Source organism: Apteryx mantelli, chromosome 1 (assembly GCF_036417845.1).
Source record: "Apteryx mantelli isolate bAptMan1 chromosome 1, bAptMan1.hap1, whole genome shotgun sequence".
Classification (NCBI taxonomy): Eukaryota; Metazoa; Chordata; class Aves; order Apterygiformes; family Apterygidae; genus Apteryx; species Apteryx mantelli.
The window spans coordinates 117,500,461-117,523,345 of NC_089978.1; the positions used below are offsets into that span (position 1 = coordinate 117,500,461).

At 36.3% G+C, this 22,885-nt stretch overlaps 1 protein-coding gene across 1 annotated transcript in view; it reads left to right on the top strand.

Moving 5' to 3' along the window:
* Positions 1–22,885, top strand: part of CADM2 (cell adhesion molecule 2) — a 123,751-nt gene that overhangs the window by 58,610 nt on the left and 42,256 nt on the right. Inside the window, exons 5-6 of the mRNA XM_067289790.1 lie at positions 2,146–2,324; positions 22,263–22,382. Of these exons, the coding sequence (XP_067145891.1) occupies positions 2,146–2,324; positions 22,263–22,382 (299 nt within the window). The remainder of the gene's footprint in view (positions 1–2,145; positions 2,325–22,262; positions 22,383–22,885) is intronic.

Below are 22,885 nucleotides of genomic sequence, written 5' to 3' on the forward strand. Positions count from 1 at the left end.
ATCCATTTCATAGTTATTTGTTATCCTATTGGTTTTCCCCTGGAATATGCCATCTAATTTCAATGAAATGTAAGTTCCATAAATTATCATTATATGGAAGTTGCTTTAACGTACCATTTATGAAAGTAACGGTGTACATTCTAGCAGAAGCATTTCAGAGTTTCAACTCCTGGGATTACAAATTCACAGTAGACTAGCAAATTGGAAACAATGAGGAATTTGCTAGAAATTTGAACACATCCACCTTAACAAATCAAAGCAAATCACACCTTAATGTAGTGACCTGTGTAAGGCATTTTTTCTAATATGTACTGGAGCAACATGGACGTCTAGATGAAGAACAATCTCAATTTTCCCTGTTTAGATTAGGCAGAAAGGAAGTGCACACGTGCATGCGCATGCGTGTGTGCGTATTTAGGCCCCAGCTCCTGAATGTGTACTTAGGAAGTGAATTATGACAGGTTCATTGTTAGGTGTAAATAAGGCCCATTACACTCATGGTTTTTAATCCTTGGCTTAAAATGTGTGAATGTTGGGGTATTCCCTGAGTATATGACTTTTTAAAAAAATCATAGCCTCACAGAACAGCCAATCTAGGTAGCAATTTCAACACTGATTTATCAAGGTGCCATCCAAATATTGTTAAAATGTGCATAAATCTCTGGTACTTTTCAGAGAAACATATGGTCTTTTACTAAATAAATAGCATAAATAAGTGAATATCAGAAAACTTCACTTTGTTTAGATGGACTGTATGAACTTAAAATCATGTCACTGCAGTCATTAGGACTATATTTTTCTGTGCATTAAGCCACAATTTAGCAAAATATCGCTGTTTAGATATTTAGGTTTAATTCTTATTCCTAAAGCTCAATTTATGTAATAGTCTTTAAGCACCTGCTTAAGTTAATCAAATTAAATATTTCTTGAGTAAGACTAGTGACTAATTTGGCATCTCTTGATTTTATAAAAACTTTTTATATTTTGTTTAATTACTTATACTTTGCTTAATGTTCTCGTACCAAAAATGTACAAATCTAGAATTGCTGTTGACTGCAATTAGCGACATAAATCTGTTCATGAGATATTCAGGATTCAGTAACCCAACTTTTCATTTGTAACCATGGCCCTATCTTTTTGGTGGTTTCCCTCATGTGAATTTAAAAGTAGATCTTGTAACATGTAAGTAAAGACTGCATACAAGTAATAAATGCTTCCTGTTGTCTGTTAGACAAATTCCATGATCTCTAGAGATTCTTGAGCGTCTTTGGGAAAGAGTCAACTATCAGTTACTGGTGGGAAGATACAAGGGTATCTACATGACAGTGGGTTCCCTTGTCCTTAACTTGGCTAGGAGGTTATCACTGTCACTGCTTTCCCTTTGGCCTGTTTGATGTGAGTTTATGATATACTAGAGGAAAGGTTTCACAAAAAGAAAATCCAGGATTTTGAGTCAAATCTTCTATTGCTTGCAGTAACAGATGTAACAAGCAATTATTTGGGGAAGGAGGAAGAAAGGATGGAGAAAGGGATAAGCTATGACACAATGCAGCTACAGAAACGAGTTTAGACTGTATGTAAGACGTGCTGCTTTGAGATTGATATGCATGGTTCAGGAAGCACACGCAGCACATGCACAGGCACTCGTGTGAATATGAATAGTCTAAATAATTTAAGAATCCATTTACAAACCACTTGCAGTCTACCTCAGCCTGCATGATTTCTGATGCCTGTCTACCATACAGGATTGTGTTGCTCATCACACAAACAAAAACTGTTTCCACATAGCTTGCTGAACGTCCTGCCAAACAGCTTGCCAAACTGTGTACCCTTAAGCCTCACTAGCACATGTTTTTAATTTAAGGAAGCCCTTGCTTATTCTGTCATTCTGTACCATTCTGTTTCCTTTTCTGCTTCTCTTCTTTTTCTTGCTTGTTTCTTCACTTTCTTTAATAGTTCTCATCTGGTACTAGGTGGCAAGGTTGTAATAGTGCTAGTTCATTATACCCAGCAACTCAAATGATCAGTGAGTATTCTTTGATGGCAGGATATTATTCATAAGTTTCTAATGTTGCAGCTTCTAATGTATAGATTGCAGTATATGTTTCACGAATCTGACTAAATTCATTGCTTTGGATCCAACAGGCCAGAACCAGTATTGTGGACAAAGGATGGCGGAGAGCTACCAGATCCAGAAAGAATGGTTGTCAATGGCAGGGTCCTAAGCATCAGTTTCCTTAACAAAACGGACAATGGCACGTATCGATGCGAAGCAAAAAATCCTATTGGCCGAAACAGTACAGAATATGTCCTGATAGTACATGGTGAGTACCTTTTCTTTAATTTTTTGTTGCATGTTATGCATACATAGCATTTCAAGCAAATACAAGCAATTGTTTATGTTCAAGTGGAATAATAGCCAGAAAAAGCTGAAAGTATAATTGCACTTTTATTGATGCTATCATTTACTTAACCATCTAGTTATGGGGAATATGTTTACTTCCTTTTATTGGCATGCCTCTCTTCATACATTTTTTACAAAATATATTCTCTTATGTTGTGAACTTCTTGCTAAGTAAGCACCTGGAAAAATATTTCACAGTATGTTGGGTACTGTTTTATAAATAATTGCCTTAGGCACGTACTGCTCAGATATAGCTGGTTACAAAAGGATACATGAAGGGAAATAGCAAAATACCTTTTTTGAGGCTTTTTGTTTTGTTTTTTATAGACTGCTAAAGACAGGATATCAAGTACTTTTTTTCAAACAAGTTATAACCTGCTACTGAGCAATTGCAGCTTATATAAGTTAGCTGATGATCATAAAGATGCCTTGGAATATCTGGCCTAATGCTTCAATCAATCCTCAAAAATATGTAGTGACCTAAATTCTTGATACTTCTAATAAAATGGAAAAACAGGAAGGTTCACATTGAATTACAATTGATTTGCTCTGCTTAATTAATTAGGTAACAAGATATGTCACATTAAAAGAATAAGAGCTTTTATATTAATCATGAAATAGTTTGATATAACACAGGTATAGGAGAAGCCATAATGCAAAATTAGCATTTGCCTTTACCAAAGCATTGCAACATGGATCTAGCAGTCTCAAAATAAAATATTCTCTTATCACAGATGTGTATACAATAATTCTTGGAGTTCTATAGTTTGGATTTGAACCTAAGAGATTTTAAAGATGAAAACTCCATTGTGCTCCTATCCAAATACTTTTTTTTCTAGCTTTTGTACAAATGCAACGTTTTATAACTATGACAAAATAAAATGAAACAATCTAATGAAAATAGAAATGAAAAGCATGGAGATTGTAATCTGCTCATAATGAATTGAAGTGTAACAAATATATGTTTCTTTGGTGTTTACAAGCTCTTGACAGCATTTTTCTCTAAAGATTTAACCTACCTTTAGGAATTTGGCAGTTAACTTCTAATAAATACTACTTTCAGCTTTCAGTAATTAGTTATTTTTTGGCACTGTTGTTGAACTGTAATTTATCAAAAGAACTCCTTAGATTACTTTTCATTCTCTTAAAGTTCACCATTAGTTTACATAGGATTAGTGGCACAAGTAATGAGGAGGTCTTTGCAGGAGGAACACGGAGCCTGTACTGCTGTGTAAGTATTTCTACATTTAAGACAAATACAAAAGCTAAACCCCCTAACCTCTACTTATATTGATTACTATAAAAAAAAAAAGAAAAAAATGCTTTTAAATCCCAGAGACAGCGTTGTATTGGCTGTTGGCTGCACGCACAAAAGGCACCCCTCTTGATGGAGTAATGGTGTTCCATGCTTACCAAGTGTTGAAATTTCAGTGGTTTGTGTTCTGCCCAATCTATTTATGTGACAATTTTTGAAAACCTGCCCTTTTATAATGGTGAATTTTCCATTAGTGGTGACTTTACAATATGCCTCTACCAAAGAATATTTCATGATCTTCTATGTGTCTTTCACTTAGTGGCATGTTCCCCGTTGATCTGATTATCTTGCAAACAGCTTCATAGCAGTCTGCAAAATCATTCGTTATCAAGAAGCCATTCTGCTCTGTCTGGCAGCACATTAAGCATGTTATCAGGTTTAGCTTGAGCATTGCTGACCTTTTCTGTTATGAATACTGGAGTTTTTCCTAATTGCATTTCTGCAATTCTAGTGTTAGAACTACAGAAGATAAATGTCAGGTGCTTCCTAGATTTCCATAACAATGAGAGAGGTATGACAGAGTATGTGATGATGTTTAATGCTTAATAACTAACTGCATTTCAGAATTGTTAAGTTTTTTTAAGTACAGAAAAGATTGACACAGTTATTTTATCAAGTGTAACACAATTAGTTGTGTAGATCAATTTAGGCAGTGTCTTATCCCTTCTGTAGTTCATTGCATTCACGTATACCTCTAGTGAAACATAATTCTCCAAAAATGATACATTACTATCACTCTTTCTCTTTTTTTTTTTGCTAGCAAAACGACTTTTTGCCATTTCCTGAAGATGCATTCCTCCATTTAATAGAAGACATATTTTTCTATATCTTCCTAAATATATCTGGGAGCATTGCTCGATTTCTCATCCCTTCCCCTCTGCCTATTGTTTTCATATTATTTTATTGACCTGCTCCTTTGTAACAGCTGAGATATCCTATAAGCATACCTTTTTACCTTGAATCTTAGGTTTCCAGTACAGACATGTGCCAGGTTTAACATAAGGGGAGACACATTCATAAAGATGTAGGGGAAGAGTGGGGAGGACTGTCCACGCGGGAGTCTTCACAGAGATTCCTTTGAATTGCAGGTCAAGGATGTAAGGTCTAGAAAAGGCAAACTAACAAATCTATAAGGAGGTGAGGCATAAGTGCCCTGACTGCTAGTAGCCACTGCCCTTAACTGAGTGTCTGGAAGTTCAGCTTCACAACTGTCAAACAACTAATAATTCTTCCAGGAAGCTCCTGAGTCCTGAGAAGCTGTAGTGATGGAGAAAAAGAATGGTAATCACATGCCCAAATTTAGAGAGAGACTATGTATCACTTTTTTTCAAGGAGAGCTTATGTGGGAAGGCAAGGGATGTCAATGGAAGGTATCTGCTGTCCACATAGGCAAGGGAGTGCAATTCAGTTCACAACTTTTTTTTTTTTTAATCCATATTGAGATTTCTTCTACATTTTTCTCCCCCCCCCCCTTACTTCAGCAGATTTTCCGTTGTAAAAGTTCCACCCTGCTTCTATTTCTTTTTTCCCCTGTGAAACCCCTCTCTCAATGGGACACTATCTACTAATTTCCTCAATATCCAAAGTTACATTCCTAAATCAAAAGAGATTTAGACAGCTTTAGCGTAGAGAGAAGCGTGCCTAAAAATGAAAAGATGTAGTTTATCATAATTAGAGATTAAGAGTAAGCAAAGTATTTATACAAATTAATTATACAAACAAAGCAAGGAGTGCCTGGTGCCTTTAACTGGGCCAACCTAGACATAAGATTATACGGAAAAATTGTAATGTTTTCCACTTTAAGTGAAGATGAGGTAATAGTATTTTGATGTTAGGTGATGGCAGTTGAAATAAATATAGCTATAAGCAGATGAATGACAATCTGTCTAATATAATTAGTATTTGATAACATAAAAAGTCTTTTTAGATTTGTAGTGTAATTAAAGAAAATTGACTTCAGAGAAAGTGCATATATTTAAATTAAGTAAAAGGCATTGGTTATTAAATGTGCTCATGCTGCTTTGCTGCATCAATACAGCTGCTACTTTCATTTTTCTTAGCATTTATTATTAATAATAAATGTCAAGAAAACACTTCATGAAGCAGGAAGGTGGGCACAAAGTCAGAGTTTATAGGCAGCAGTACAAAGGCAAGACAAGTAGTTTTCTCAAACATTTGTCTCATGCAGTAACAAAGGCTCAAGCTTTAATGCCTGTAGCTGTTGTCATTTCTGTATTCTAATTGGCAAGCTCAGTGCTTTAAAAGTGCACATTTCAGCTAGATATATTACACCCTTTCTTTGGTAATGGGCTCCAGGCAATTTTCACTCTCTTTCAATTTATTAAGAGTTTTTGTTTACCTTTCTCCAAATACTAGTCATTAATCATCAGTAAACAGAGCTTACTGTCAAATTCATGATGCTCAACCCAAGAACATAGATTCTACTTAGGTAATAACTGCATTGATTTGGCTGGAGTTGAGAAAGGAGCTGGTCCATCATAATCAAACTAAACACACAGCTGTTACGTATGTAGCTGTATTTCATAACCTCTGTTTGTCACTGCTGAAGACTTAGCTCATCATCATGTTCAGTGGGTGACAGAAGTCCATAGCATGGGAGATCCTCTTCTAAATGAAAGCAACAGCATTTGATAATTTGCAGACCTATTTGAAATAAAGTAATCTTGGTGAAATATTTGCCAATTTAAAGCCTTTTTCAATTTTTTGAAATATTTGCCAATTTAAAGCCATGCATTCAATTAATTGAAATAGTCAGAGCTATAATATGTCATGTATCAATTATCTACTAAAGCAATATGGAAATTAACATGCATCGGCCAGTGTTCATGGTCAAGGCAGTTCTTTTTGCCAGAATTGTATATATATTAGGAAGAGATTGAGCCAGTAATTCAATATCTCTGGAGAATAAAACATACTTTAACATCTTCCCTTTATGTCAGCCTCTCAAATATTTTGTATTTTTTCTTGGACAGACTATTTTTTTTGCAAACAAAAGCTACTGAATGACTGGGTTATATCCTCATTAATATTTTGAAATGTAATTTTAAATATAAGATCCCCTACAACGTATCAGACCAAGGGCCCCACTGAGATTTCTGAGGCTTACTTTTGGATCATGGTGTATCTGTCTTCCATGTGCTTGTGCAGTCCCTTTTCTTTTCAAAAACATTTATTGTCTTAGCTTTCACAATAACCTGTGGCAACAAGTTTCTGAATTGAATTATGTGCTGTGAGGAAAAAGTATTCTCGTTTGTTTGTTTAAACCTGCTGCCTGATCTTTTCACTTCTCAACTTTCCAATCTATTTGACCTCTCTTGCTGTTCGTGCTGTAAGTATTGAAAATCCCACTGTGGTGACTGTTCAGTTCTATGTTCTGATGGCATTCTTTCATTTCTCTCACCATCACTTCCATAACTTCTTTCAAATCCCAGTACATCTCCTGTTACAGAGTCTCTCACTTAAGCCACTGGCTTGTATCCTCTGCTAAGTCCCAGAGCTGGTCTTATCACTCTAATGTTCTCATCTCCACCTTTATTTTGCCATTTTCCAATCTGATCACTGCACTGTAGTTAGTCACTTGTATTTTTGTGCTGTTCCCCATCACTAGATTCTTGAGTATTTCCACCTTACTGTCACACTGACATTTCTCACTAATTATCATGATCTTACGCTCTTTTTGCATCTCCTAGATTCCAGTCCCTTCTATCCATTGACTCTCCTTCTTTCATGGTCTCTTTTTCATCTTTTTCCTCATTATTGTTCTACTTGTAATTCTCTGCGATTGACTGTTCTCAGTATCTAAAACAGCTCTAGGCCCAGTTTTCATCAGGCATCGTAATTTTTAACTCCTACCTCCAAACACATTTATACAGGGTCACCTTCTGTGGCCAGTCATAATTTTGGCATCATGTACTTCTTCTTATATTCTGTTTTCTTTTTAAATTAGTAGAAACTCTGTGGAATCCAAGACACATCTAAAATCAAGCAAACCCCCTTACCTTTGTCTGCTGTAAGCACCTTTATTTTTATCTGTCCATTTGCCCATTATCATACTTTTAATTATATTTAATTTCTGTTGTGAAATCCCCACAGGAGCCCCTCTCATTCCCTTATTCCTGTAACTCAGTTGTACATGTCTCTCACACAATGACAGTAAACATCGAAAAGAAGAGTGATTTGAAATAAAACTGAAAAGGTGTGTTTTTTGCCTTTTCTTTGGAAACCGAACTTATTGGGTGGGCAACAGACCTCCAGGTTTGCAAATATTTTCATTCCAGGCCTCTAATAAATCTGTGCACTGTTTTTGGACACCTTTTCTTTACGAACATTTCCTCAAAACCACAGACAAAATATCGCTGCAGTGAAGCAGGAGGAGGCAGGAAGGAAACAAAGCAATGAGAGACATCCATATGGAGCAGCAGGCTCAGCAGTAATCTAGTTGCCCTCTGTTTTGGTGTTGAGTAAGATCTTAGACACTGAGATAGTTGGACAGTTTCTAAAGTTGCCTACATTATAGTTCCTGAGATGAAACATCTCATTTACAGACATCTCAGAGATAAGAGTTTCCTGGCCTGTGAGAAAATCCTACCTTTTGACTGAACAAAGCTTGGGCTTCTGAAAAGAGAGCTAGAATTGAGCAGATCAGTGACAAAATGGAACAATAATAACCTCTCTGTAAAGCCAAAATAGAAGGTGGTTTTTTTGTATAAAACCAAGTTTGCTCCCACAGCAATCAAGACATATCATGAATATGAGGCTTGGAAGACTGTGTAGATCTTTATTTGAATTCTGTATGTGTGTGTATATGTCCTTTCTGGTTTTGAAATTCTTTAAACTGCATTTTAATTAAAGGAAAGAGAATGTCTCAGTTTTGACTCGTTAAAACAGAGGTAAAAAGAAAAGTCTCTCTTATTCCCATGTCATAAGAAGTAAAGAATAAAGAAAAAGAGAAGGATACAGAAGACAATTCACTGACAGAGGAATCTAAGCTTTCAGCTGATAAATAACTAAATAAACGCTCTTGAAGAATTTCCACTTCCCAAAAATGTGCAGACAAGATTCCTTTGCGCCCTGAATTGATCCTTCCTTCCCCCATACGAACACACACTCGTGCATGCAGAGGCACACACTCACACACATGCACGCACACACACATGTGTAGTAACTCTACCAGGAGGATTTTTTTTTCATCTTCACATGTTTTGACGCCCACAGCAGTTGGACAGTTTTCTTGCAAAAGCTGAGCTGTGGAAGTGTGAGGTTTCACTGTTGCAGGCCGAAGAAAATAACTCAGTAAACCCTGCCTTAAGGATGGCATTTATTAACACAAAGGGAAGTTTATATATGTGTTTTTTTCTACAAGGCTAGCCCTTGAAATTGTGTCTAAACATTTTGATTTTGCATATACATCAACATTCTAAAATGACAGCAGAGTATTAAATCATTATCACAGTATTAAAGTTCACTTCTCCAGAAGACCTTAGATTACACTAAAACAGGTGGCCCAAACCTTAAAACAGAGTTTTGTGTGAATGCTGCACAATCAGATGAATTAAGAAATCATTCTGTAATACAGTTTGTATTATTGGACTAAAGAAGAATAATGTTTAGTTGATGCTTTTAAGTATGAGAAGTCTGTCAAGATACTTACGGTGGAATTGTTGGCTTAATTTTATGGATGAATTGTTCAGCTATTATACCCAAACACTAGCAAAACAGCTACTTTAAAATTGCTTTCTGTTGATAAATACTCACACAGTAAGGTCTATAGTTGAGCTGTATGAACTGATATTTCTTCATTTAGAGCAACTTTAGAAAAATAAAATACAAATTTTTTTTCAGATGAGCTCAAAGTTATTTTCTAAAGGTCAAGGAAATAACATTCCAAACCACAATAAGGCTTTTGGCGAATGTTTCTAACACTTTTACATTTTTATGTTAGAATATATATTTTGATGAAAGATAGCTTTTAAAACAGATAATATTATTAGATAATATCCAAAAGAAAAAAATCCTTTTTTTTTTTTTTCCAAACTGGAGTACTCATTGAAATTAATGAATTCCCAGAGTATTTCAGTTGACTTGAATCTGAATTCATCCTTTCAAAAACTTATTATTTTTCCTGGTGGAGGCAGCAAAAGCTCTCTCCAGCTCCAGTTGTTAACTGTGGATTCTAACACATATAAATCATTTCTATTTGAATATAAGTTAGCAATGTACTTAAGCTAAAAAAACTGTAGCTTTGGGTAATGTTGTTAATAACACCCAACACTTGAAAATATTTAATTTTCTATGTACATGTATAATTGACTAATGTGATAGCTCTTGATTTGGACTCCCTGTGTGATTTCTGAAAAGGAAAAGATTGCATGTTAGTTTTAAATTATAATGAGGCTTTCTCTCCATACACAATAATTGCATAAAATTAATATTTTGGATGTTTGTATATGGGGAGAGAATCTTCAATAGAGTACTTTTAAAACTAGATATATTGCTGTTACTCCTTTGAAACAACTTTTTTAATTGACTCTCAGTGCGATGTATTTCTAAAATAATACTGTTTAGTGTATTATCACTCTGATTTGCTGTGGTAGCACAGCTTGCACTCTAAATTTTCTGGACTTCAAGCTTCTTTACTGCTTACCTCTACTATTCTTGAACTTTACTTCAATAAAGGTTCTCTGGGTGAGGGGTTAGACTGTAAAATTTCATGTCTAGGAATACCATGTGCAATCTGTATGTGTTAAAAACAGAATTTACTGGAGAGGGGAAGATAATGATTCATGAAGTAAATATGGCTATTACAGAATAATTGCACTTGAGACTGATGAAGAAGTTAAAGTCTAGCAGTTGTTAATGATCTTTTATTTCCATCAAGACCATTTATTACTCACAAAAATAAACCATAAGGAAATTATAAAAGTTACTTTGTAATTTTCTAAATTGAAACCCTTCCTGCACCATTAGGTGCTATTTAGAACGCAGATGAGTATCTCCTGTCTCTACCATTTTCATATGGTGCATCTTTAAATTAACTTTCTTATGAGAATAGGTTGTTCAGCTTTTGACTCAATTCACAAAAGCAAAATGATATGCTATATAGTGATAATACAAAGCCAGTTGATGATGCTAGCCTGATAATACATCAGTACCATGTTTTGTTCCAACAGATTATGACATTTGGGAATGTCGCACAAATCATTGGTTCTGAGCAAATGGAGATAGATAATTTTGTTTTAGGGAGATTACATACTGCATCTTGAATCTAGGGGGATGAGGAAAGCTTCTGTAGTACTTACTCACCTTTGTTAGAGAGCTATGAGGAGTTTAGTATCTAAGGTCTTTGACCACATATAAAGATAATGCCAGAAAGAATAGAGGCTCAGAGAGACAAATACACACTTTGGAATTTGCTCATCATAAACCATTAATATTTCTAATATCCATAATTTGGCTTTCATGATCATTAGTTGTAGTTTTTTTCTTTTTGCCATTAGTAATTTTAATACCTAATGACTTGTAAACTTTTTCTGAAGTTTATCTTAGCTTGCATTTATATATTATATAAAGGCAAAAATATTCTATTAATACTTCTAACTTAAACAAAAAATTTTTCTTCCTGGTTTTCAGTATTCTTCCAACTAAAAAAACTGATAAAACTGACAAATTAAGTTTCTCTGAATAAAATTTAAAACTCATTGTGTAACATCTTTCTTCTCAGCATATACTCAGTCTAAATTTGTGGTGGAACCCAAAGCATCTTAACCCTCTTTTCCCAAAAGGAAACCCTCTAACTTGTAATCACAAACTACTTTTTCTATCTCTTTCAGCTTGAATTTTTACCTAATAAAATTCTCTTTCCTTTGTAATTAAAGTCGCATTTTTTTATTGCTAAACCATATCATAGTCCTTCTGCATTGGATCTTCCTGTGTCCTGTTATTCTGAATTGCTTTGACTTTGTCTCAAGGATTCACAACAGTTTTCACAGCTTTCAGGAAAGCACATTGCATTGATCTTTCTATATGACTCCCATGGGAAGGGGAAGAGACATCAAAAAGTAGGCAGGAGGACAATAATAAGGGTATATGTCAAAAACCATCCTCAGGTTGTAGGAGAAGAAAATATTTCTTGCAAGGATGAGTATGAATCAACCAAGGATGGTAATGTTGGCTGGATTACACAGTGCTATATGCGGATCTCTCTCAATACGCTAACTTCTTTCGGAAGAGTGTGACTACCTCACTAACATAAGAAAACTTGAACGCCTTTTGAAGAAACTTACCTGGCAGGCCTGTGCCTCTGAACGGGTTTCCTCATATCTACTAATACTATCAGAATTAACCTTACGGTGTAAGGAGACATGTAATTTGTGAGATGAATGATCTGAACAATTTTCAGTCACGATTACTTTTTTTTATTAGAAGGCTTGCAGACAGAAGAACTAATGTTCTTATTTCTTTCTTCACTATCTATCTGCTTTATATTGTTATCCACATTTCCTTTACTTTTCTTCTGCTGGCATCTTCACAACTTGTTTGCTCACCAAATACATCCTTGAAGAAAAAAATTTGCTCTTGCCTGGTAATTTTGTGCCTGCAAGAGGGTATAACTTTCAGTCAAAAATACCATATTCATTTTCATGGCAAGTGAAGAAGAAGTGGAACCGAAGGATGGGAGAAGGATAAAAAAATCTGTCTGGGAAAACTCTGCAAGTGGGTTGACTGTTATTTTCTTCAGGTATTGCTGTGGATCATTATAGCAGTGAATTTGTTTTTCCCTCCTGTGGTTTCTGGTTTTTATATTTTCTGCAGGTTTCCTAAATCCTTGATTGGTAGGAGGCAGGGAGGCGATGAAGGAGGCTGACATATTGAAGGGCTAGTTTGCCACTTGATTGAGTTCTCTGGATGGCTATCATCATTCACAAGCAGAAGCTGAAATCTCATTGCAGTGCTTTGTATACCATGTTATTTAAAAAAATTAGCATATATGGCCAAGCTTTCCTCACGACAGGTACTATCGGTTAATTGTGATATTTGGTTGCTTAATAGTAAAGTTACCTAATGTCTGCCTGCTTGAAGGAAAGCTGATAATTTTAGTAAAGTTACAGCCTTGACTATATTGCATGTGTCCCACCATTCACAATAGTGTGTTGTACAAAGCCAAAGTGGTGTTGCAGAATCAGCTACGTATATAAAACTCTTTCGAACAAAAAAAGGCAGAGCATAAAAAATTGACAGCTAAATAGATAGGGCCTTGTTTTTTCAGGTAATGTATTCTGCTGAAATTTTTTTGAGAATTAAGTTTATTTGTCTAAGGCAGAGTAAGCTACGAAGAAGTGCAATAAACTATATTTTAGGTTTCCAAGATGACGTTAACTTACCCAAGGTGATTTTCATTGGGATACAACTATCCCACTGTGATAAAGCTTTTCAGATTAGTGTTGGACCCCTCTGATTTTATTTCAAAATAAAATAATTCAAAATAACATTCTCCGTAATCTTTTTTTACTAACCTCAAAATTATTGTAGCGAGTTTTGAGTTGTTTAAGCAATTTCTGTTGTTCGTCCTGAATTTCTCTGAGAAATGGAAGCAGCAACTACAATAAAATAGAGATCAGCAATCCGTTTACCTCCAGTTAGTTTCAATACTTGTCTCCCCAAGAGGGAAATTTTAGAAAATTCTCCTTGACCTCTTTCTTCTTCCTAGTGCAAGTCTGCTGGAGCTTTTTGAAATTTTTTGCACAGAAAGAGTCAAGTGTCATTCTGAAAAAGCTGTCATCTTTGTTCAAGGCTGTTGATGTCTGAATTTGTATTGTACATTAGCTTTTTCTTACAGGTTTTCAAGGGCCAGATGCTAGGACTTTACTTCATTTAATTTTGAATACTTCTATTTTATGGCTTGGAGATACAAGGAAATGTGGCTTGTCTGTTTACTTAAAAAAAATAAAAATGAACATCACAGCTTTAATGTGATTTTTAAGCAGTGGCAATGGGCCTAGAATACTATATTAATAATGATTGAATGCTGTGCGTCTGGGACAAATGGCACTGGCTTTATTTGTATAAGACATTTGGTGGCTTTTATGGTAATGCTTTGTCTTGAATACATAAATTGGCACTTGAGGTATAAGGACAATTGCTTTTTTAAATACAATTTTAAGAGGTTTTGTTTTCTTTTCTTTTTTTGTTTTGTGTTTTTTTAGTGGAGGATTAAAGTGGGACTCAGGAGATCTGTTCTGAACTCCCCTGTCAGGCTCAGAGGTCTGTACAATAGTCTGTACAATACAAGCCATTTCACTTAATACTTCTGTGCTTCATTTTCCCAGCTGTGAAATGGGAATGATGTTATTTCTTTTTTCCTAAAATTTGGTCTGTATAGTCTGCATATTGATGTAGTAGACCCTCAAGACAGAGATTTATCCTTTACTGCATATATATTTGTTAATGGAGAGTTCTGAGCAAAATCACAACATGTATAACTCAAGTTATAGATGCCTTTTTATAAGTAAAGCTGTTTCATTGTTTGAGATTACAGTCTCAAATGATGCTTTAAAACTGAATTTTTTATTTAGAATGTTGAATTACAAAATTCTTTTTTTTAGCTTATTGAATGCTCTGTAAACTTTAACGTCTGTCATGCAAGTTTCAGTGATGTTCTCAGTGCAGTATTTGTAACCACTTCAATTAGAAGAATGAAGTTTTATTCAAGAAAGAATGACTCCTTTAAAGAAAGCAATAGGTATTATTAATATTACTCCTATTAAATAGGAAAGCTTTTTTTTTTTTTTTAAACTACTAGCAAAAAGTAAGGTAACATTGGGAAAAAAATAGGACTTAGGGTATAAATTTGGAGTAATCTAAGTGTAATATTCACATGGCTCCAAAACACAGAAAATTAATCCTTCTGCTGAATACCAGTCTTGATTTGTCCTTAAGGTACATTTTATGCTAATAACCATTAATAAAGTAAAACTTAGAGTACGTGAAAACAGGTTCTTTAGTATTAAAGAATTTGCCTACTCAAGAATTCAGATTTTCCTTGAATTAAGATAATCTTCAATATCTAATCATCAAAGTTATTATCTTGTCAAATTTATCCTTTTATGCTATTTGTATATCACCAGGTTTTATGCACAATTAGAAATTAAGAAATATTGAAGTACAACCCATTAGTTTTCTCTGATACAGTGTTGTAATTTATACGATCAACCCACCAAAACTGAACAGCAATAGCTAAATATATTGCAAGATTCTACATTATCTCACCTATTATTCTACTTCACTAAGAGCAAGAATGGTGAACTTTTTCAAATGACCAGGATGGTGACAAATATGAGTCTAATGGACAACAATACAGGAATGTGTTCCAGCACCTAAGCGCCTTCATTGCAAATTTCCTTTTTTTTTTCTTTCAGGGAGCTACAGCTAGAGTGCTTTTGCTAATCACAAATTCAGTGGAGTGGCATGGGGAGCAAAATGATCCCTAAAGTAAGCACTGAGGGCTTCGAAGGTCAAACTCAGCATTTTAAAAGTTGTCAGACACTAGTGCAATCCTTAAATGCTGATGTTAGATGCTTTCCTGTGAAACACTTGATTCAGTTTTCCTGTGGTCCCCATGTGCAGCTCCACCAGCTGTGCGTGCAGCAAAGTACTCTAGCCTCCAGGTGACAAAGCCAGCTTTGTGGCAACATCTGCGCTGTGGAGAAAGGTCATGCTTTTCTAGGCAGACACAACTGAAAAATTCATTCAGTTTTGGACTTTGGCGGAACTTTGACAAACTATGACCCCCGAGTTTCAACACTTGCACGGTGACTTTTGTCTGGCGCAACGGTGGTGAGGGCCGCGGGGGGTGGCAGGGCTGACCGGTGCCCCCCTCCTCGACCAGCCCCATCTCGCAGCCCCCAGCGAGGTGAGCCAGGCTGGGCCAGGGGCGGCGACCAGGGTTGGCCACAGCCCGGCCATCATCAGATGCCGCCAGCAGCCCTGGACCCAGCCGGGAGGGCAGTCCCCAGGGCGGGACAGGATTGGGACCTGGCTCCGCGGGGTGCGGGGCCAGGCAGGGCTGCAGCACGGTGGGGTGACCAGGGCTGAAAGGCAGCCCTGGGGCAGGAGGCTGAAGGCACCGCGCCCAGCGCCCGGCTGCCCCGTGGCCGACTGCCCCAGCCCTGCAGCGCCTCCTCGGAGCTAGCCCGAGCCTGGGCAGCCGAAGTGGGGTGGGCGGTGGGGGGCAGAGGGAGGTCGTGGAGCCGGTCACTGACAACCTGTCCTCCCCTCCCCTGTCCCTCCCACTGCATGGAGGCCCTGCCTTCCTATTGCTCCATAGTCGTCACCTGCCCGAGACCCACGGCTCCTTTTCCTCTGACAGCTTACGCACCTGTTCTGTGCCTGTCCTGGCTTTACTGATGGAAAGTCATCCTGACACACACCAGTATTTTTTGTGAGTCCTACTATTGCTGTGATGCTCAAAATAAAAGAGATACTCAATAGAGGAATTGTTTCAGAACGGTTATGGGCAGTTAACTTTGTCAGATCTAAATGTCAAATGATATGATTCCTTTCAATTACACCTCCTTTTCTCATATTCATCATATTTTTTATTTCGTTTTAAGTTCTTCTGGTCCAAGCATGTGTTACAAAACTTACCGTGATGATTCTCACTTTAAATGGTGAAATTTTAAGTGATTTTGGATGATATCATGCTGCTAGTCCTAAGCGCTAATATTGAAATGGATCTGGTTCTTTGCAGTTATATTATTAACTTTCTAAGAGTAGAGTTTGGGCCAGAGATGTGAATTGTTTTGATACCAATTTTATGTTTGCTGTTTTTCAAGCAGAAGAAGGAGGCATTGCATTTTTTGCTTTAATTTTACAATACATTGTCCTACTTCATTTGCTACTGAAACCTTCTGCTTTCAAATCAGGAAGAATGTCCTTCAAGCTTTCTATAAGAGAGAGAAGTACTGTTCTTCCCAGTTCCTGACTTAAGAGAAAAAAGCAATGAGAGCAAAATACTAGTATCTCTAACATTTGATTTTTTCCCTTTGACCCAACCATGCTACCAAACTATGTTTAATCGAACCTTAATGAGTTCCTACATCTTCCAACATTTAATATCACCTAGAGGCCCATGAAACATCTTGGAATCATGGGACTGTGTGAATCTTTTTAATTTTCTTTCCAAACTGTCTAGCCATTTTAGCCCAGGTGTATGTCTCGTGTTATGAACTCATCTATTGTTAGTCTCTACTTCAATTGTTTTAACTAGGGCTCTAGATCTACATGAGGTTTCTATTGAAAGGTTTTGGATACTTTTTAATGACAACTGATTTTCTAGCAAAAATGTCAAGCAAATAATTGCTGTTTCAGAGTTTCATAAATCTGAATCAGTAAAAAAAAAACCTGTGCCCTCACGTCCATGAGGCTTCTAACAGCTAAGGAGTTATTGACACATGATATTCAAGCTGAATGATCTCTTTGTTCAATCCCAGTTTCTGGGAGCAACACTAAATGCAGCTCCCTTTGAATTTAAAACCTTGCTAAATTATTTAGCACTACATATCACAGACTCTGATTAAATTTTGCAGAGAGTAGTGAGATTGTTTCCCAGGTAGGTCATCACTCAGTTCAGTTTACCACTTAAAACTTCTTTCATTCTCAGTCAAAATACAGCAAGGGCCATCCATCATTATCACTTTGTCCTTTAATTTTTCTGTCAGCCTTTGTCAAGCTTGAAACAAAAACCTTTACATTTTTATCAACTGCAGCCATTGTTGCCTGAATTGTGCTCAGTCATTTCAGAGTATCAGTTGTGTTTTTACCAAACAAGTCAAATATTTTCAATAGGTCAGACCTATCTTTCACATAAACCTGCTAAACCAAACAGAACCATTTCTCATTTCTTTGGAAATTGAGAGTAAAAATGCTTAGGGCCAAATCTGCAATGAGAATAATTTGGCCAGGCTCTCTGCACTTAAATGGATGAATGACTTTTGCCTTCGTAAGAAGAATGTGGTATCAGTTCAGGAAAGAAGGAGAGGCAAACAGAAAATCATGACTGGGCAGGGCCTGGCAGTGTTTTGAGCTGATCTTGCACAACTCTCTGTTCTGCCACGAATATATACAGACTACATCTGTGTTTCTCCTAAAGAGCAGCCTCCAGAACAAGCCAAGCATTTCATGTTCCTTCTCTTACCGCTATATGCCTGCTATCAACCAGCAGATTACCTGCTCTCTGCCTTCAAATTGCCAGTGCTAATGTAGCTTAATGGCATGCTAGCATACCATGGGGGCCCATGGAGAACACCTTTCTAAAACCTTCACCAGGTTGTTCTCTTCATCCACTGATCTGTGAGATTACTGAAGGTCCTTACTTAAAAGGGATTTCTTTGCTGAGTATTTGCAGCCTGTCTCAAACCCCTCTGTGCCACTAGAGAGAGGTTAGAAGCCCACCCCTTCCATTGAAAATCCAGCTCATGTATTCCATGTATAATCTGTGGGAGCACCCGTTAGCCAAAGCAACAGGGACTAGAATCAGTAACTCCCCTAGATGTGAAGTCTAACCCTTTTCCTATTTCCAAGAACTTTTACGGAAACAGTGTGTGATCTGTGAATTGTTTGTACTTCAGAGGTAGCCGAGGTGGTAAAATGTATACGGAGTTAATTACAGTACTAAATTTTTGACTGAATACCTATCTGTCAACAAACATTCATTTTAGGAGTGAGATTTCAAAATTAATGGTGACTATTATTGCTTCACTTCTAGATCTCCATGCATGGCTTTTCTATCTTCTTTAGTTCCCCAGCTACAAAATACAGCTATTTGCTGCTTCACAAGACACTGCAGTTAAATACTTTAATATTAGTGAAGCAGTGATCTGGTGTATTGATTTGGATATGGATACTTGAATTAAAAAGTGCCACTGAACAAGGTCTCTTGGTCATAATGATCCTTGGTATTATAAACAAAGGTTTGTTTTTGTCTGAACAAAAGCACGTTCTGCACAACTTGATTCAGAAATTCCAAAGCCGGAAAATGGAATTAAATTTCACTGAAACAGATTTGATGGACAGAAAGTTGCAAATCTATTCTATTAAGATACTTGTTGATGGAGAGCTAAAGAAGGGGACAGACACAGTCTCTGACAGCGTGTTTTTGTGCAGCCATTAATAGCAAGCTCTGGATAACCTAATGCGTGCCTCAGTAGTAACATAATAAAGGTGTGCCCCAAAGTAAAAACGACAACGAGGTTCTACTGGACTAGAAGCAATCAAATACTAAGTCTCTTTTCTGGCATGTAAATGAAACAGCACTTCTTCAAAAAATACTGAATGTGATTCCTATGACTTAAACAGAAGCCTGTATTGTTGGTATCAGTATATACTTGCAACCTGTCTGATTTTCAGAACTAGCAAACCCACTTTACCTCCTGCACCTTGCTTCTTTTCAATAAATGATGAGAAAATGAGCTGCACTGCACATAATTTTTCTTTCCTTTGAAGTCCGTATTTTGTATTCTCTTATCCAAAAGCATTTTTGAGGAAAGATGAGTAAAGTGTTTAAAAAATCCATAAATCTCCTTGGAAGAACTGATGAGGAACTTTGTGTCACAAACACTGACTAAGTAGGACTGGGGATCCCATTACTCAAGTCTTTTGAACGTGGGACTTGGTTGCTTTTCAGAACATTAATCGACATCTAGATTTGAGCTGTGGAAAATGGGGTTTAAGGATACAATATGGTTCAAGAGTTCTAAAAGGTGTTTTCTGTAGGTAGAGCTGTTAGGTTTTTTTGTTACTTAACACATACATCGCCTTTACATACTCTCATGTTATCATTAAAGAAGAGATTTTGTTATGCAAAGCCTTGAACCTACATGGGTATTTCATTGCTTGGGCAATGAAATGCTCTTCAGGCTGATTCCTGGTTGCTAACATGTCCTTTAGTTATTGAGAGCAAGTAATTACAATGCTATCAGCAAAGCAGACCAACAGCAGTCTTTCGCATGGTGAATCTCACCTTACTCCGTTAAGAAAAAAAAAACAAATAAAGACTATTGCTTGTATTTATGTTTCTTTTGAGAACATGTTTTACTTTGAGGCTTCTGGCAAGCTGCCGTTTTGATGTTTGGCATCAGAGTTTGTGACTTTGATCAGGACACTAAGTTCTGCAAAGATTTTCATTTTTCTTGATGTGATCAGAAAAGATGAATCTGTCCCATCTATATTAAAACACTGCTATCTCCTAGTTCTTGTTAACCAGTCTCGGTTTCCTAAGTAAGTTTCATTTGAAATGAGAAATCTTGATGGAAATATTACAGCCAGAAGAGAAACCAGAAAGCAGAAACTCTTAAATTCACTGGTGACTCATTTAAGACAGTATGTGGCAAACTGGGTAGACAGTGTGTTCATAGAATGAAAAAAACCATCATAAAACCATAACTGTGTTTGCCAGTTGCAGTTAACTTGCCATTGCATAGTCTTAAGTAAATGACATATTTAGGATAGATAATTAAGGGTACCATAAGTGACATTAATTAGGTTTTATGTACAAGATGATTTTTACAGCTTTTCTAATAAACAAGGGTTTGCTGTTCCTACAAAGTAGGCATTTTTCTTCTGTTTGATTTCGTTTTTATCAGCTACTTAGCTAAGAAGGAGTTTCCCTTTATGAGAACCAATTGCACAGATCAGTACATATGACATGTATCTTTTTAACATGTTCATTTATTTCTAATGCTTGTTAAACTCAGTTCTGTTTAATTATTGTGCTAGTCACACTCAGGTGCACACTCTGGGTAATGTTACAGTTTTTTCTGATGATTAATGTGGCTATGCTGTTTTTTTTCAAAAGCCTGTTTTAATTTTCCTGGCTTGGGAATATATAGTACTGCGGAACAGGTGTAAATACCAATGTACAACAGATGAAAGAGGGATCTCATGCCCTTTTCTGATGGCTTCCAAAGTGGAAAATCTCATAAGTACAGATTCTAGAGAGAATAATGGTGGTGTTTATCAGAAGCAGAGGAATACAGGAAATTGTAAGTGAATCGTAGATGTTAACTGAAGGAATGAAAGGGACAGTTTTTAAATGGCAAAATAATCTGTCATCCAGCATGAAAATAAGGCAAGCATGTTTAGTTAAAGTCTAAGAGAGTAATTATGTAATGCTGAACTCAAGGACCCTGTATATCTTGTATTGGGCCTGATACTGTAAAGTGCTGAGCTGCTTTCATTTCCATTGATTTTAGTCAGAATTGATGGTACTCAGAGACCAATTGCATTTCTTTCTACAGTAAGGGAAGATAGATCACGGGTCAGATTTTTACTCTTTTATTGCATTGAATAGCACCCTTCAGAAGTATTTTCACTGAAGTCAGTGTGGAATGGTTTACTCGCAATCAGCTGATCAAAAACTAGTTCTTTCCTTTTAAACCTGCAATATAAATGATCTGAAAAATGTCAGATGCTTTTCATTTCCTCACCAAAGTGCTTTTCTCCAGTTCTCTCCAGTTTTTTTGTTTGTGTGTTTGTTCTTTAAAACCTGCAATCATCTTATAAGCAAAGTGATACTGCTCTTTATTGCTTCTGGCAGGGCAATCAGAGAATTTTCCATCTGCACTTCTGCTTGTGGTCTGCTCTGTACAGGAACATTTTGCAACATAGAGTGTTGGTTTCTATACAACGAAGCAGCAGTGGCCTAAGCTTGGCATATCTGTACTTACTTGATCAGGGATTGAAGGGTTTTGTAGGATGCTGTCATCAGGGCTTTGCATCTTTTCTGACTTGCATACTCAGATTTTGTAATATTCATGTAAATAGCCTTTCTGGATTTGGAGTTCCAAATTGTTTTGGAGGTGATTGAAATACTGTTGTGTGTATTAACAATAAACTTTGAGTATTAAGGATGATTGAAAGATGACTTTGCCTGCTAATTAGGGTAAGGATTTTGAAATATACTCTGCTCTGGATCTTAGCAGACAACTGTATCTTAAACAAATGTGTGGGAAGAAGAAAAGCAATCCAGAAAAAGCAGCTCTTATAGTTAGTAGCAATTTTCACCCTTTTTCCTTCCATTGAGTCTGTCTGAAAGTGGGTGTTTTTAACATACAGCCATTTCTCGTTAACATATGTGTGTTTATTTTAGCATGACAGTGTTGTTTTTTTCATCCCCCACTCTGACACAGCATGTTTCATCTGTATATGGTTTCTAGTATATGAGACATTTAAAATGGCTCAGTGAAGAAATGGATTCTTGTCACTTAAACATTCACTCTCCGACTCTGTGGAAACTTGGTCATTTTAACAGTGTTTTAAATTCTGAATGCTAGAAGATTGACTATAAAAATTGAGAGTGATATAATGTCAAGAATTTAAAGGTACACTATTGTACCTGTGATAATTTATGTTAATCACATTTTAATTTAGTCATTTTCAACATACTTGTATTTACAAATTAAACCACTGTTATGGTTCTCCTTTGTTTGCATGATATGATTTTATTTATATTTTTTTTCCACTCACCAGATGTTTTCAACACTTTGCTTCCCACTACTGTCATCCCCTCCCTTACCACTGCAACAGTCACAACCTCTGTAGCCTTAACAACCAGCAAAACCACATCGGCAACAGCCATCAGCACCAGAGGTACAGTATGCTTCTTTGTTATGGCCTGAAAAACACATTATAAATAGGAAATTATAGGTTTGATTTTAAAAAGGATAGAATTTGCTGAAGAGAGAGTTCAAACATTTTAGTTCAATCTATATATTTAATAGAATAATCCATGTGATGGTACTTAGCATGATTAAGAAGGATTTCATATGACCTTGAATGTTTTTATTGCTCTAGAGATATGCATGTGAACTTTGACAGGATGATTAAATTATTTGTATACATTTGCATTTATTTTTTTAAAGTTAGTAAATTAACTTTAATGCAAAATGCAAGCAAGCTATTTTTAAATAAACATGACCTTTTAAGACTGGTTATTTTGGTACTAATGTTTAAAGCAAGATAAGCATCTTGGATATGGAATTACTGTTGATGTCATCCTGCTTGATAATAAAGAGAGATCACATTCTGTCACCCTCGTTAGTTTGTTACAATTTAAGGTATTCCTAACTTAGGGGTGTCTTCATCTTACCTGA